The following is a 17,082-nucleotide window of genomic DNA, read 5'->3' as shown; positions in this document are numbered from 1 at the left end:
GAGCAGTAGTAGCAGCATGTTTATCTTAGGTTACATGATGATGAAGATTTTACATCCTGTATTTCACCCTGACATGAATTGTTAACAAAGTAATGTACACCACCACCTGAACAACCAGATAGATGCATACCTGTGCCCTTTCTCTGACAGAAAGCATGAGCCAGGACCCCATCAATCACCCAATTAGATCATTGGTCAGAGCTTGCTCATGGGAGTTCTGTCTTGTCCATCCTCCAGTGTAGCATCAGAGAGAGTAGCAGGCAGCAGCGTTACCCCTCAGTGAACAAGATTGTCTGCCAGCATTGTGGAAAAATTCTTAAAATGAATCAGGCATGAATCAGTGAGGAATTTAAACTTTCTGTGTTAGATGCCACAGTTTAAACAGTTCTGCTACCACCCGTGCTGTACGCTGGCTATTACAACTCCCACTAGCCCACCACTGCCTACCATCCTTTCTGCTGGCTAATACAACTCCAACTAGTCTGCTACTGCCTGCTGTCTACTGGCTACTACAACTTCCTATAGTCTTCCATTGCCTGCTGTCCACTGGCTACTACAACTTAAATCAGTCAAGCACAGCCTGATGTCTGTTGACTACCACAAATTTCACCTGTCCACCACTACATGCTGTTTGCTGGCTACTTAACCCCTTAAGGACCAAGAGTTTTTGTGTTTTTGCACTTTCGTTTTTTCCTCCTTACCTTTTAATAATCATAACCCTTTCAATTTTGCACCTAAATATCCATATGAGGGCGCATTTTTTTCACCATCAATTCTACTTTGTAATAACATCAGTCATTTTACCCAAAAATCGACAGCGAAATGGGGGGAAAAAATCATTGTGCGACAAAATTTAAGAAAAAGCACCATTTTGAAAATTTTTGGAGCTTCTACGCAGTAAATTTTTCGGTAAAAATGACACTTTATCTTTATTCTGTAGGTCCATTAAAATGATACCGTACTTATATAGGTTTGATTTTGTTGTACTTTTGCAAAAAATCATAACTACATGCACGAAAATTAATACATTTAAAATTGTCCTTTTCTGACCCCTATAACTTTTTTATTTTTCTGCGTACAAGGTGGTATGAGGGCAATTTTTTTGTGCAGTGATCTGAAAGTTAAATCAGTACCATTTTTGTTTTGTTTGGATTTTTTTGTCGCTTTTTATATCTTTTTTTTATTGTATAAAAGTGACCAAAAATACACTATTATGGACTTTGGAATTTTTTTGCGCCTATACCATTGACTGTGTGGTTTAATTAATTATATAGTTTTATAGATCTGACATTTACGCACCGTCGCTACCACATATGTTTATTTTTATTTTTATATATTTTTTTATATAGAATTTGGGAAAAGGGGGGTGATTTTAACTTTTAATATGGAATGGGTTAATGTGTGTGTTTTTAAACTTTTTTCAAACTTTTAGTTTTTTACACTTTCAATCCCCTTAGGGGACTTTTAGGAGGAATGATTTGATTCCTCATACAGATCTGTGTGCTCTGTGCTCGATTGATAAAGCCTGGTCCTGACAGGCTTTATCATTTTGAGCACAGGAGCTGGAACAGAAGGAGAGGTAAGCCCTCATTCTACCTCCATAGGTTATCACGATCGAGCTGCGGGGGGGGGACAATCCACCCCACTGGACCAACAGGGACGGGATGAAGGCACCTTTGGACGCCGCTGTTAGCTTTGACCGCGGCGATCTAAAGGGTTAATAGCCAGCAGCAGTAATCGCCGCATGTCGGCTATTGACGCTGGCCCGCAGCTACAAGAATCAGCTGGGGACCGGCCGGTATGACGTGGGCTCGAGTTGGGAGCCCCTTACCCCTTTAACGGCACATGGATGAACATAGACGTCCATGGTCGTTAATGGGTTAAACTTTCACCAGTCCACAATGGCCTGCTGTCTGCTGGCAACCACAACTCCCACAAGTCAACCACTGCCATCACCTTTGCTTTTGCTTTTATCAGCCAGGCCTACACATACACTACCCATGATCTCCAAATAAAGGGATAATTGAGGAGTCAAATAATGGTGAAACGTTTATAGGGATGCTGGCTCGCTGTTATGTAATGTCACTGAGGGTCCCTTGCTTGGTCCGCTGGTCGTTCATGTGGGGAATTTGATGTGGGTCTTCAGTAGTAGTCACCAAAGTAAAGTATGCTATGATACTTGTAGTTTTGACCATATTCACTTTTTGTGAAAGGTTTTCTTGTCTTCCTCTATACCCCAGCTGACCCAGCAAACAATTTATTTATTTAACACCTGTGGTGCTTTTTCATTATCTTGCTGTCTCATTCTATACTGATGAATATTGTTTTTTGCACTACCAATGTGGACACAGTAATACATTGAATATTTGCTAGTATTAGGAATACAGCAGGTACTAATGTGCACATGGTCAGTAGTGGTGGTAGTAGCTTAACTTTCTTGGTATATTTGAGACTATTGGCCATTTTTCCTCCTTTGCAGCAGCCAGGTGTAGTCTGTTGCTCCTCCCTTTTAACTGTTTTTATTGTGATATCCTAATAAAGCTTTGATTAATCAAATATTACTGTGCCTGCTGTGACTTGTAGCTATTCATTTATGGTGATTTTTTTTTTTCACATTAGACCTAATTTATGTGGTTATGATTAAGCCCTGATATTTTGGTTAGTATATGTACATGGGTAATTTTTTGGTTTAACTAAGTAAAATAAAATAGTTTTTATCTTATAATGTAACAGGATAAATAAAGAAATGGGAAACTAGTTTTTATTTGACATTAAAGTTTATTAACCACAGTAAGTATTTAGTTAGCAGCAACGGTCTGGTCCAGCCAGGATCTAAGGACTGTAACTCTAGCATAAACTCCAGGAGAAGATGTAGCGCAAGTAGAACTTCCCCAGGATACAATACCAGCCAAGGTCCAAGCTCCATTTCTCTGGCACACAAGAGGTCCACCAGAGTCACCCTGAAAATTAGAGTTAACAAAATAAGTATATAACTAAGTAAATATGTGTATAAATAAAAATGCAAGAATGTCTGATTTCTATTGCCTTTTATACTTACATAATGGGTTCTACTTATGGACTTAGTACACAGAGTAGTCAGATTCAATAGCTACATTGAACATACACACAGGCATGGGAGACCCAAATATGTTAAGACTCAGAGATCCTCCTCTGATACTGACCCATAGATATCACATGTTTATTATAAATAAACTGATACTGTTGCTCTTGGATTCAGGAAGACAACGAAAATACATCTCAAATGTTATTGTTGTCTACAACATTTGTGGCTATAGCTGTAATGTTTACAAATAAGTGACTAGTGTAAATATTAGACAGGACATGACTAGAGATATGTAATTCCATACCATGCAGGAGGAAGCTCCAGATGCTCCAGCGCAGATCATGGTGTTCTGGATCTTGGTTCCCCAGTATCTCTGACATTCGGTATTGCTCAGAAGAGGCAGAGACACCTGCTGCAGTTTGCTTGGGGTTGTTTGTGCTAAGAGTTAAAACAACATTTAAGCACTATATACATATCTTTTCCAGAATATGGAGATCATAGTGAGATTATGTTATGCCTCGCTACATTAGGTTGCAAGTTGTGCCAAATGTGGGTCTACATAGACCTGCAGGATAACATTTGTAACATCTGTATTGTCAAGCATTTACTTACTTGCAGCATTGACGTAGCCCCATCCGGTGGTAACACATCTCTCTCCTCCATTGAATACATCAGCACTAGCAGCGATGCACACAGGAGCCACACGGTTATTGAAAGAAGCGGCGCTGCTGAGCTTCAGAAGAGTGATGTCATTGGCAGTGGTGAAGGAGCTGTAGCTGGGGTGTCTGAAGACCTGTCAAATAATATGCCTTAAAATCACTTCTTATAAAATGAGGCTAAATAAACACATTTCAAAGAACATATTTCTACATTTTCTGCTTACCCTGGAAATGGTCTTGGTCTGAATAGGCTCAGCACTGGAGGAACGGTCATATTCCCCCAGTATGACACGGTGGGAGGTTCTGTTTATAGAGATGAACAACTATTTTAGCATCTTCAATAAGTTTTCTTGTGTAATAGGACATTCATGAGATCTCCAGTTCTCCAATGTCAAACACACTTGATAATAGCAAAATTAGTCACAATATTTAGGTATGGACAATAGACAGTACTATATTGTTTCCTTGCTATACTATAAACTAAGTTATACATGACTTACGTGACACCACAGTGAGCAGCAGTGACGACCCAGAGACTGTTGATCAGAGAACCGCCGCAGAAGTGGAATCCGGTGTTGTCCTATAGATATGTAATCAAATCAATAAAAAGAGCATAAAGCTTTTACATTAACATATACTATTTCAGAATTCCCAATATACAAGGACATGTGTAAAAGTTTCCTCAATTGATGTTTAATGAGAAATAAATCATTAGTTCTACTGTCTAAGGGCAGTTAATGCGAAATTCAGCCCAACCTGCAGCCATCATGTTATAGAGCAGGAGGAGCTGAGCGGGTTGATACAGTTTTGTAGTAAAGTTCCAAGATATCTTGTGCATATAAAGAGATTAGGACAGGTCACTTGACTACATGGCCAAAAAGGGCAGAATTTAAATGAATAAATTGCAAGTTATTCTAGAACTGTTCTCATTAACCCCTTAAGGACTCAGGGTTTTTCCGTTTTTGCACTTTCGTTTTTTCCTCCTTACCTTTTAAAAATCATAACCCTTTCAATTTTCCACCAAAAAATCCATATTATGGCTTATTTCTTGCGTCGCCGATTCTACTTTGCAGTGACTTTAGTCATTTTACCCAAAAATGCACGGCGAAACAGAAAAAAAAAATCAGTGTGCGACAAAATCGAAGAAAAAACGCCATTTTGTAACTTTTGGAGGCTTCCGTTTCTACGCAGTGCATATTTCGGTAAAAATTACACCTTATCATTATTCTGTAGGTCCATACGGTTAAAATGATACGCTATTTATTTAGGTTTGATTTTGTCGCACTTCTGGAAAAAATCATAACTACATGCAGGAAAATTTATACGTTTAAAAATGTCATCTTCTGACCCCTATAACTTTTTTATTTTTCCACGTACAGAGCGGTATGAGGGCTCATTTTTTGCGCCGTGATCTGAAGTTTTTATCGTTATGATTTGTGTTTTGATCGGGCTTTTTGATCACTTTTTATTCATTTTTTAATGGTATAAAAAGTGACCAAAATTTTTTGGACTTTGGAATTTTTTTGCGCGTACGCCATTGACTGTGCAGTTTAATTGATTATATATTTTTATAGTTCGGACATTTATGCACGCGGCGATACCACATATGTTTATTTTTTTTACACTGTTTTATTTTTTTTATGGGAAAAGGGGGGTGATTCAAACTTTTATTAGGGAAGGGGTTAAATGACCTTTATTAACACTTTTTTTAAACATTTTTTGCAGTGTTACAGGTCCCATAGGGACCTATAACACTGCACACACTGATCTTCTACACAGATCACAGGCGTGTATTAACACGCCTGTGATCAGTGTTATCGGCGCTTGACTGCTCCTGCCTGGATCTCAGGCACGGAGCAGTCATTCACCGATCGGACACCGGGGAGGCAGGTAAGGGCCCTCCCGGTGTCCTGTCAGCAGTTCGGGACGCCGCGTTTTCACCGCGGCGGTCCCGAACAGCCCGACTGAGCAGCCGGGTCACTTTCACTTTAGAAGCGGTGGTCAGCTTTGACCGCCGCTTCTAAAGGGTTAATACCGCACATCGCCGCGATCGGCGATGTGTGGTATTAGCCGCGGGACCCGGCCGTTGATGAGCGCCGAGACCGACGCGATATGATGCGGGATCGCGGCGCAATCCCGCTTCATATCGCGGGAGCCGACGCAGGACGTAAATATACGTCCTGCGTCGTTAAGGGGTTAAACCATCAATCTGCTCAGCTCCTCCTGCTCTATAACATAAGTGCTGAGTATGGAGAGTGGCAAGAATGTATTACCATGTATCAAGTTAATACAGTACATGTTCATTCTCTACAACACTTTAATAAGGTAAAAACAAGTAAATTGGGTAGGATATGAAATCAGTACCTGCAGAGACACCTGCCATGGCCATGAACCAGAAACTGCATTCTCACCATTCACAACCCTGGCATAACCAGAAACGATTGGCTTGATGCTTGGCACACCACAGCCTGAGGAATAAGTAAATAATAACTATCAATTTAATGAACTAGTAATCTCCATAAAAGACTGTAATAAAGCTATGACGCTACTTACCATAGCTACCCCCTAACAGGGCAAGGCAGGACAGAAGCCACAGAAATGCCATAGTGATAAGTGGAGCATACACAGGGTTTGTGCTGCTTATATATCCTCAACTAACCATGTAAAAATAGAGCTTTACATGCAATAGAAGTATCATAGCTGTTATCAGACAACCTTGAATTAATATAGAAAATTTAGGTAGATGTGGACAAAACTATGCGTGGGCGAAACAGGTGTTGTGTGTTTCATCAATGCAAGAAAAAAAATAACCCTTTTAAAGTATACCTTACCTTAAATTTCAGATATGCATTAAAAACGTGAATCAATACATAGTAAATAATAAATAACATTTAATAAGTTAGTGGAGGGTAATGCTCCAGAGAATAGTATCATAATCGATAGTCAAGGAGTGGGGTACTCCAAACCCCGGGAATCTGAACAAAACGTCTTGCTGTTATCACCGAGCTAAAAGCATAGAAGTATAGTATCTGCATTGAGATATAGCGATAAAGGCTACAATACAGACAAGCAGTTATGTCTGGTCCCTAACTTCTAAAAAGGGCACCCCCCAATGTGAACTACAATAGTTAATCTTCTGAGAGTTGACCCTACTCCCAATTATCACTTACACCCTGAATTATGGTGTATCATCACTAACAAAAAGTAAATGACTGAATCTAAATATATTCTACACAATAGATAAAAAGAATTCTCAATGATACACAACTTGAATAAACCCCTACGCATTTCCACCTATTCTGATAATATAAGAGTTCTCCAAGAGATTCTAAATAATGATAAAGCAACATGCATGGTATAGGACCTGACCCATGTGGTGATATATATCAACCAGAGCTATCCTATTTTTACTTTTTAATCTATTCTTTACTTTATTTTTAGATATATTTATGCTCACTAATTTTTATGAACTTTGGTTTCCATATAGTGATTTAGATTTAGTAAGAGTATGCTGGTATTATTTAGTCAGTGCAGTAGAGATATGTCGTTCTAATATGAAGGCATTGTCATGTTTTTAAACCCCAACTCATGAGAAAATCCTGTGTACGCCCCTGGTAAGCTGTGCTGGATCACCATTCTCTGACATTTACAAGCTAGGGATGCACAGTACCCTGCCTTGCCTCGGGTGCTGCCAAACCAGGCTAAGCCATGACATCTCGCCAGAGAAGGGGTCAACAAAATGCACTTTTGCCCCTGTGGACAGAAATCCTTGTACCGACCCTAGGTGGACCTCTTGTATGCCAGAGAAATGTAGCTTGGACCTAAATATCATATATGCACTGTTTTCAGTAAACTATCTCTATTGTCAAATAATTATTGCCTGAATAAAATTTTTATATATATTATCATTAGAGATGAGTGAACTTTAGAAAAATTTGTTTTGACTGATTAGTCGAAGTTTTTGAAAAAATTTGGTTCGATCCGAATTTATTCACGCCAAATCTATATTTTAAAATGGCTATTTCTGGCCAACTCAATAGGTGTGTAGAACACTTTGCTGTGTTCTAACACACATATGGAGTGTTCTGTGGTAGTGAAATAATACTGTTATTCAGTATGACATACAGATTACAGGCATCGCTTTTAGAATCACTGCCGCAGAGCGACACAATGACAGAGCCTGGTGGTGGCACAAGTATTAGGAGACCATATAGTGGCTGAATGACACAGCATGGAGGTGTTGGCAGCATGATGAGACCATATAGTAGCTGAATGACACAGCGTGGAGGTGTTGGCAGCATGATGAGACCATATAGTAGCTGAATGACACAGCGTGGAGGTGTTGGCAGCATGAGGACACCTTATAGTGGCTGAATGACACAGCGTGGAGGTGTTGGCAGCATGAGGAGACCATATAGTGGCTGAATGACACAGCTTTGATGAGGCTGAAGCATGAGGAGACATATAGTGGTAGAATGACACAGCGTGGAGGTGTTGGCAGCATGAAAAGACCATATAGTGGCTGAATGACACAGCGTGGAGGTGTAGGCAGCATGAGGAGACCATATAATGGCTGAATGATACAGTGTGGAGGTTTTGGCAGCATGATGAGACCATATAGTTGCTGAATGACACAGCCTGGAGCTTGTAGCAGCATGAGTAGACACTAGGGCTTCACAATCCCTAAGATTAAAAGATTAATTTAGAAATGAATGACACAGTCTGGAGTGGCTGAATCATGAAGAGACCATGTAGTGGCTGAATGGCACAACCTGGGGTTGGCTGAAGCATGAGAAGACCATATAGTGTCTGAAAGGCACAGCCTGGAGTTGGCAGAAGTATGAGGAGACCATTGAAATTTAAGATTTTTACATTTAAGATTTAGAATTTGAAATTGAGGATTTTGAAATAAATTTTCAGGGTGCTGCGATTTGCCATTTTTCTGGGGCCGCAGCGCTCCCCCCCCCCCTTAACCTCTTCAGGACATAGGGCGTATGGATACGCCCTGCATCCCGAGTCCATACGCCCGTGGGAATTCCGGCCCCACCCGCTAGCCGGTTGGGGACCGGAGCCGGATGCCTGCTGAAATCGTTCAGCAGGCATCCCGGCATATCGCCCAGAGGGGTCATTATGCCCCCCCATGTCAGCGATCGCCGCAGATCTGCGGCGATTCTGGGTCAATCAGGTCTCCAGTGATCCGATGACCCGGAATTACTGGCTGTTCGGGGCCAGAGCCTGCAGGGGTGAGGTGGCACTGGTGCCACCTCACGATCGCCCTGATTCGTCGGCCGGGTTACCGGCCGATCAATCAGGGCGCCTGCTGCGGGTGTCACTCCCGCACCCGCTCCGCCCCTCTTCTGGAGGACGTGAGCGGGTGCGGGACGTGCACCCCGGGTGCTGGGGACCCCGATCCCCGGCGTTAATGTTGGGATCGGGGCCCCAGGAGCAGCGGCGGCGGCGGGACTGACCTGCAGCGTCTGGATCGTTGGAGGTGAGTGACAGCCTCCTGCTGTTGCTTAGCAACAGCTCCCAGCATGCAAAAAGGGCATGCTGGGAGCTGTAGTTATGCAACAGCAGGAGGCAGACCACCACAACTCCCAGCATTCCCTTATGGGCATGCTGGGACTTATGGTTTTGCAACAGCTGGAGACACATTCTTTCTATGGAAAAGTGTACCTTCAGCTGTTGTATAACTACAACTCCCAGCTTGCACAAACAGCTAAAGTGCATGCTGGGAGTTGTAGTGGTGCATCTGCTGGTTGCATAACTACAACTCCCAGCATGCCTGTTGGCTGTCGGTGACTGCTGAGAGTTGTAGTTTTGCAACAGCTGAAGGCACACTGGTTGTGAAACTCAGAGTTTTTTTTTACCTAACTCAGTGTTTCACGACCGGTGTGCCTCCAGCTGTTGCAAACTACAACTCTCAGCAGTCACCGTACACCATGCATCGTACATGCTGGGAGTTGTAGTTTTGCAACAGCTGGAGGCACACTGGTTGTGAAACACTGAGTTAGGTCACAAACTCAGTGATACATAACCAGTGTGCCTACAGTTGTTGCAAAACTGCAACTCTCAGCAGTCACCGACAGCGAACGGGCATGCTGGGAGTTGTAGTTATGCAACAGCTGGATGTCCCCCCCAATGTGAACGTACAGGGTACACTCACATGGGCGGAGGATTACAGTAAGTATCTGGCTGCAAATTTGAGCTGCCGCAAACTTTCTGCTGCAGCTCAAATTGCCAGTGAGAAACTACTGTGAACCCCCGCCCGTGCGACTGTACCCTAAAAACACTACACTACACTAACAAAAACTAAAATAAAAAGTAAAAAACACTATGTATACACATACCCCTACACAGCCCCCCTTCCCTCCACAATAAAAATGAAAAACGTCTGGTACGCCCCTGTTTCCAAAACGGAGCCTCCAGCTGTTGCAAAACAACTCCCAGTATTGTCGGACAACCCTTGACTGTCCAGGCATGCTGGGAGTTTTGCAACAGCTGGAGGCACCCTGTTTGGGAATCACTGGCGTAGAATACCCCTATGTCCACCCCTATGCAAGTCCCTAATTTAGGCCTCAAATGTGCATGGCGCTCTCACTTTGGAGCCCTGTCGTATTTCAAGGCAACAGTTTAGGGTCACATATGGGGTATCGTCGTACTCGGGAGAAATTGTGTTACAAATTTTGGGGGGTATTTTCTGCTGTTACCCTTTTTAAAAATGTAAAATTTTGGGGAAAACAAGCATTTTAGGTAAAAAAAAAAATTTTTTTTACATATGCAAAAGTCGTGAAACACCTGTGGGGTATAAAGGTTCACTTAACCCCTTGTTACATTCCCCGAGGGGTCTAGTTTCCAAAATGGTATGCCATGTGGGTTTTTTTTTGCTGTCCTGGCACCATAGGGGCTTCCTAAATGCGACACGCCCCCAGAGCAAAATTTGCTTTCAAAAAGCCAAATGTGACTCCTTCTCTTCCGAGACCTGTAGTGCGCCAGCAGAGCACTTTTCACCCCCATATAGGGTGTTTTCTGAATCGGGAGAAATTGGGCTTAAAATTTTTAGGGGTATTTTCTGCTATTACCCTTTTTAAAAATAAAATATTTTTGGGAAAACAAGCATTTTAGGTAAAAAATTTTTTTTTTTTTTACATTTGCAAAAGTCGTGAAACACCTGTGGGGTATTAAGGTTCCCTTTATCCCATGTTACATTCCCCGAGGGGTCTAGTTTCCAAAATGGAATGCCATGTGGTTTTTTTTTGCTGTTCTGGCACCATAAGGGATTCCTAAAGGTAACATGCCCCCCAAAAACCATTTCAGAAAAACGTACTCTCCAAAATCCCCTTGTCGCTCCTTCCCTTCTGAGCCCTCTACTGCGCCCGCCGAACACTTTACATAGACATATGAGGTATGTGCTTACTCGAGAGAAATTGGGCTACAAATACAAGTAAAAATGTTGTCCTTTTACCCCTTGTAAAAATTCAAAAATTGGGTCTACAAGAACATGTAAGTGTAAAAAATGAAGATTTTGAATTTTCTCCTTCACTTTGCTGCTATTCGTGTGAAACACCTAAAGGGTTAAAACACTGACTGAATGTCATTTTGAATACTTTGGGGGGTGTAGTTTTTATAATGGGGTCATAAATGGGGTATTTCTAATATGAAGACCCTTCAAATCCACTTCAAACCTGAACTGGTCCCTGAAAAATACTGAGTTTGAAAATTTTGTGAAAAATCGGAAAATTGCTGCTGACCGTTGAAGCCCTCTGGTGTCTTCCAAAAGTAAAAACACGTCAATTTTATGATGCAAACATAAAGTAGACATATTGTATATGTGAACCAAAAAAAAAATGTATTCGTAATATCCATTTTCCTTACAAGCAGAGAGCTTCAAAGTTAGAAAAATGCAAAATTTTCTAATTTTTCATCAAATTTACGGATTTTTCACCAAGAAAGGATGCAAGTATCGACAAAAATTTACCACTATGTTAAAGTAGAATATGTCACGAAATAACAATCTCGGAATCAGAATGATAACTAAAAGCATTCCAGAGTTATTAATGTTTAAAGTGACAGTGGTCAGATGTGCAAAAAACGCTCCGGTCCTTAAGGCCAAAATGGGCTCCGTCCTGAAGGGGTTAAATAACGGTGTGTGATTTTTAATCACTCACCGTTATAGATAAAATTACACCAAACACACAACACTACATGCTCCCCCCCCCACACACACACACAAAAGCAAAGTGTCAGGCAGTACTGGAGCGGGGACATCCTATACAAGACCCCGCTTTACAGTATGGGTATGACACGGAAGCGGTTCGAGGCCATTCGGAAATGCCTTCATTATGCAGATAATGAGGCATGTCCCCCCCCCCCGAAGTGATCCCACCTATGACCGGCTTTACAAAGTGAGGCCGGTCAACGATCACTTTGGGGCCAAATTTTTGGAGGCCTATGTACTACTCAGGGAGCTCTTGATAGATGAGTCTCTTATCAGTTTTAAGGGGAGACTCATGTTCCGCCAGCATATTCCCTCCAAGTGGGTGCGGTGTGGCATGAAGCTCTATAAACTTTGTGAAAGTACCTCTGAGTACACTTACAAATTTAGCGTGTATGAGGGACGAGATTCCCGTATTGAACCCCCAGATTGTTCCCCCACTCTTGGTGTTAGCGGGAAAATCGTTTGGGAGCTTGTGCACCCATTTTTATTTTTGCTGTTCTGGCATCATAGGGGCTTCCTAAATGCGACATGCCCCCCCATTTCAGCAACATTTGCAAATGTGGCTCCTTATCTTCTGAGCATTGTAGTGCGCCCACAATGCACTTTTTGTCCACACATGGGATGTTTCCATACTCAGAAAAGATGGGGTTACACATTTTGGGGGGCATTTCTCCTATTACCCCTTGTAAAAATCTAAAATTTGGGGGAAACCAGCATTTTAGTGGAAAAAAAAATAATAATTTACACATCCAAAGTCGTCAAACATCTGTGGGGGTGTTAAGGCTCACCGTACCCCTTGTTTCTTTCCTTGAGGGGTGTCATTTCCAAAAGAATATACCATGTGGGATTTTTTTTTGCTGTTCTGGCACCATAAGGGCTTCCTAAATGGGACATGCCCCCCAAAAACCATTTCAGCAAATTTTGCTTTGCAAAAGCCAAATGTGACTCCTACTCTTCTGAGCATTGTAGTGTGCACGCAGTGCACTTGACCTCCACATATGTGGTGTTTCAATACACCAGAGATGGGGTTACAAATTTTGGTGGGCATTTTCTCCTATTACTCCTTGTAAAATTAAAAATTTGGGGGAAAACCAGCATTTTAAAGAATAAAAATTTCATTTACACATCCAACTTTTACGAAAAGTCGTGAAACAACCGTGGGGTGTTAAGGCTCACTGTACCCCTTGTTATGTTCCTTGAGGGGTGTTGTTTCCAAAATGGTATGCCATGTGTTTTTTGTTTTTTTTGCTGTTCTGGCACCATAGGGGCTTCCTTGATGCCCCCCAAAAAACATTTCAGAAAAACTCACTCTCAAAAATCCCACTGTCGCTCCTTCCCTTCTGAGCCCTCTACTGCGCCCGCCGAACACTTGACATACACATATGAGGTATTTTCTTACTCGAGAGAAATTGGGTTACACATTTTAGGAAGATTTCTCTCCTTTTACCGCCTGTAAAAATTCAATAACTGGGTCTACAAGAACATGCCAGTGTAAAAAATGAAGATTTTGAATTTTCTCCTTCAATTTGCTGCTATTCCTGTGAAACACTTAAAGGGTTAACAAACATTTTGAATGTCATTTTGAATACTTTGAGGGGTGCAGTTTTTTAAAATGGGGTCATTTGTGGGGTATTTCTAATAGGAAGGCCCTTCAAATCCACTTCAAACCTGAACTGGTCCCTGAAAAATTCAGATTCTGAAAATTTTGTGAAAAATTGGATAATTGATGCTGAACTTTGAAGTTAAAAAATGTCAACTTCATGATGCAAACATAAACTAGACATATTGTATTTGTGAATCAAAATATAATTTATTTGGAATGTCTATTTTCCTTACAAGCAGAGAGCTTCAAAGTTAGAAAAACGCAAACGTTTCAATTTTTTCATCAAATTTTGGAATTTTTCAGCAAGAAATGATGCAAGTATCAATAAAAATTTACCACTAACATAAAGTAGAATATGTCACGAAAATATAATCTGGGAATTAGAATGAAAGGTAAAAGCATCTCAGAGCAATTAATGCTTAAAGTGACAGTGGTCAAATGTGCAAAAAATGCTCTGGTCCTACAGTGAAAATTGGCCTGTTCCTTAACCTCTTAAGGACCCAGGGTGTATGGATACGCCCTCACACCCTGGGCCTTAAGGACCCAGGGCGTATCCATACGCCCTGGCGTTTTCCGGTTCCTGCCGTGCGCCGGGCAGAGATCGGAAGCGGATGCCTGCTGAAATGCTTCAGCAGGCATCCAGGGCAAACGCCGAGTGGGGCCATGTCTGCCCCCCATGTCGGTGATCGCCGCAAATCGCGAGGGAAATCGCCCCTGCGATCTGCGGCGATACCGTGCTCATCGGGTCTCTGGGACCCGACCGCCCGGTAATTTTGCATGATCCCGGTTGTCACAGACAGCCAGGACCATGCTGTAGGCTAGGAGCGAGGTGGCAAGCCTGCCACCTCCTCCTATCCCCTGCGATTCTTCGGTTAGCTAACCGACCAATCGCAGGGGGGGGGGGGTTACTTCCTCCCGCCCTGCCCGACCCCTGGAAGTCCAGAGAGGATGGGAGGAAGACCGGAGGACGTGGTGGGGGACGGGGGAGTGCTAGGGACCGGCCCCGGTACTTAACTCGTCCCTGAAGACCCGGATCCCGGCGGCGGAGATGGCGACAGGTGAGTTGATCTTCGGCGGCGGCGCGGGACCTTTGCAGCAGTCCAGACCGCCGTAAAGCGATTTGGACTGCTCCCCTTACATTACAACTCCCAGCATGCCCAGACAGCCCTTGGCGTCTGGGCATGCTGGGAGTTGCAGTTTTGCAACATCTGGACGTCCACAGTTTGGAGACCACTGTGCCCTTCCAGATGTTGCAAAACTACACATCCTCAGCATACCCTTACTGTCCAGGCATGCTGGGAGTTGTAGTTCTGTAACATCTGGCCCTTCAGATGTTGCAGAACTACAACTCCCAGTATGCCTGGACAATTTTGGCATACTGGTAGTTGTAGTTTTGCAACATCTGGAAGGGCACAGATTGGGAACCACTGTATGAGTGGTCTGCAAACTGTAGTCCTCCAGATGTTGCAAAACTACAACTCCAAGCATGCTGGGAGTTGTAGGTCGGCAACATCTGGCTCTAAAGATGTTGCCGAACTATTACTTCCAGCATGCCTGAGAATGCTGGGAGTTGTGGTTTTGCAACAACTAGAGGCACACTGGTTGGGAAACATTGTCTGCTTCCTAACTCAGTGTTTCCCAACCCGTGTGCCTCCAGCTGTTGTAAAACTATAACTACCAGCATGCACTGATAGACTGTGCATGCTGCAATTTGTAGTTTTGCAACAGCTGGAGGTTACCCCCCCCCCCTGGGAATGTACAGGGTACATTCACATGGGCAGGGTGCTTACAGTGAGTATCAGGCTGCAAGTTTGCGATGCAGCTAATTTTGCACGGCAGCTCAAACTCGCAGCGGGAAACTCACTGTAATCCCCCGCCCGTGTGACTGTACCCTAAAAACACTACACTACACTACACTAACACAAAATAAAATAAAAAGTAAAAAACACTACATATACACATACCCCTCCCCAATAAAAATGAAAAACGTCTGGTATGCCACTGTTTCCAAAATGGAGCCTCCAGCTGTTGCAAAACAACAACTCCCAGTATTGCCGGACAGCCGTTGACTGTCCAAGCATGCTGGGAGTTTTGCAACAGCTGGAGGCACCCTGTTTGGGAATCACTGGCGTAGAATACCCCTATGTCCACCCCTATGCAAATCCCTAATTCAGGCCTCAAATGCACATGGCCCTCTCACTTTGGAGCCCTGTCGTATTTTAAGGCAACAGTTTAGGGCCACATATGGGGTATCGCCGTACTCGTGAGAAGTTGCCTAACAAATTTTGGGGGGCTTTTTCTCCTTTCACCCTTTATGAAAAGGTGAAGTTGGGGTCTGCGCCATCATGTTAGTGTAAAAAAATTAATTGTTTACACTAACATGCTGCTGTTGCCCAATACTTTTCCTTTTGACAAAAGGTAAAAGGGGGAAAAAAGCACCCCAAAATTTGTAATGCAATGACTCCTTCTCTTCTGAGCATTGTAGTTCGCCCGTAGTGCACTTCAGGTCAACTTATGGGGTACATCCATACTCAGAAGAGATCGGGTTACAAATTTTGGGGGGTATTTTCTGCTATTAACCCTTGCAAAAATGTGAAATTTGGGGGGGAAACACACATTTTAGTGATTTTTTTTTTTTTTACGTATGCAAAAGTCGTGAAACCCCTGTGGGGTATTAAGGCTTACTTTATTCCTTGTTATGTTCCTCTAGGGGTCTAGTTTCCAAAATGGTATGCCATGTGGTTTTCTTTTTGCTGTACTGGCACCATAGGGGCATCCTAAATGCGACACTCCCCCGAGCAAAATTTGCTCTCAAAAAGCCAAATATGACTCCTTGCAAAATTGTGAAATTTGGGGGGGAAACACATTTTAGTGAATTTTTTTTTTAGTTTTTTACAAATGCAAAAGTCGTGAAACACCTGTGGGGTAATAAGGCTAAATTAATTCCTTGTTACATTCCTCAAGGAGTCTTGCTTCCAAAATGGTATGGCAAAATGGTATGACATATGAGGTATGTGCTTACTCGAGAGAAATTGGGCTACAAATATAAGTATACATTTTCTCCTTTTATCCCTTGTAAAATTTCAAAAATTGGGTCTACAAGAACATGCGAGTGTAAAAAATGAAGATTGTGAATTTTCTCCTTCACTTTGCTGCTATTCCTGTGAAACACCTAAAGGGTTAAAAGGCTGACCGAATGTCATTTTGAATACTTTGTGGGGTGCAGTTTTTATAATGGGGTGATTTGTGGGATATTTCTAAGATGAAGACCCTTCAAATCCACTTCAAACCTGAACTGGTCCCTGAAAAATAGTGAGTTTGGAAATTTTGAGAAAAATTGGAAAATTGCTGCTGAACTTTGAAGCCCTCTGGTGTCTTCCAAAAGTAAAAACTTGTCAATTTTGTGATGCAAACATAAAGTAGACATATTGTATATGTGAATAAAAAAAATATTTTGAATAACCATTTTCCTTACAAGCAGAGAGCTTCAAAGTTAGAAAAATGCAAAATTTTCAAATTTTTCATCAAATTTTGGGAT

At 42.3% G+C, this 17,082-nt stretch overlaps 1 protein-coding gene across 1 annotated transcript; it reads right to left on the bottom strand.

The window, feature by feature from the left end:
• Window positions 1-2,790: 2,790 nt before the first annotated feature.
• LOC130277768 (chymotrypsinogen A-like) lies at window positions 2,791-6,328 on the bottom strand. Its single transcript, XM_056528516.1, has 7 exons — window positions 6,277-6,328; window positions 6,088-6,191; window positions 4,224-4,303; window positions 3,948-4,026; window positions 3,677-3,857; window positions 3,369-3,502; window positions 2,791-2,960 (listed from the first exon to the last, which is right to left on the bottom strand). The coding sequence occupies exons 1-7, from the start codon at window positions 6,326-6,328 to the stop codon at window positions 2,799-2,801; spliced, it is 792 nt and encodes a 263-aa protein (XP_056384491.1). The 3' UTR covers window positions 2,791-2,798.
• Between the last annotated feature and the right edge of the window lie 10,754 nt (window positions 6,329-17,082).

Source organism: Hyla sarda, chromosome 6 (genome assembly GCF_029499605.1).
Source record: "Hyla sarda isolate aHylSar1 chromosome 6, aHylSar1.hap1, whole genome shotgun sequence".
Classification (NCBI taxonomy): domain Eukaryota; kingdom Metazoa; phylum Chordata; class Amphibia; order Anura; family Hylidae; genus Hyla; species Hyla sarda.
This window is presented reverse-complemented; position numbering and strand designations above follow the sequence as displayed.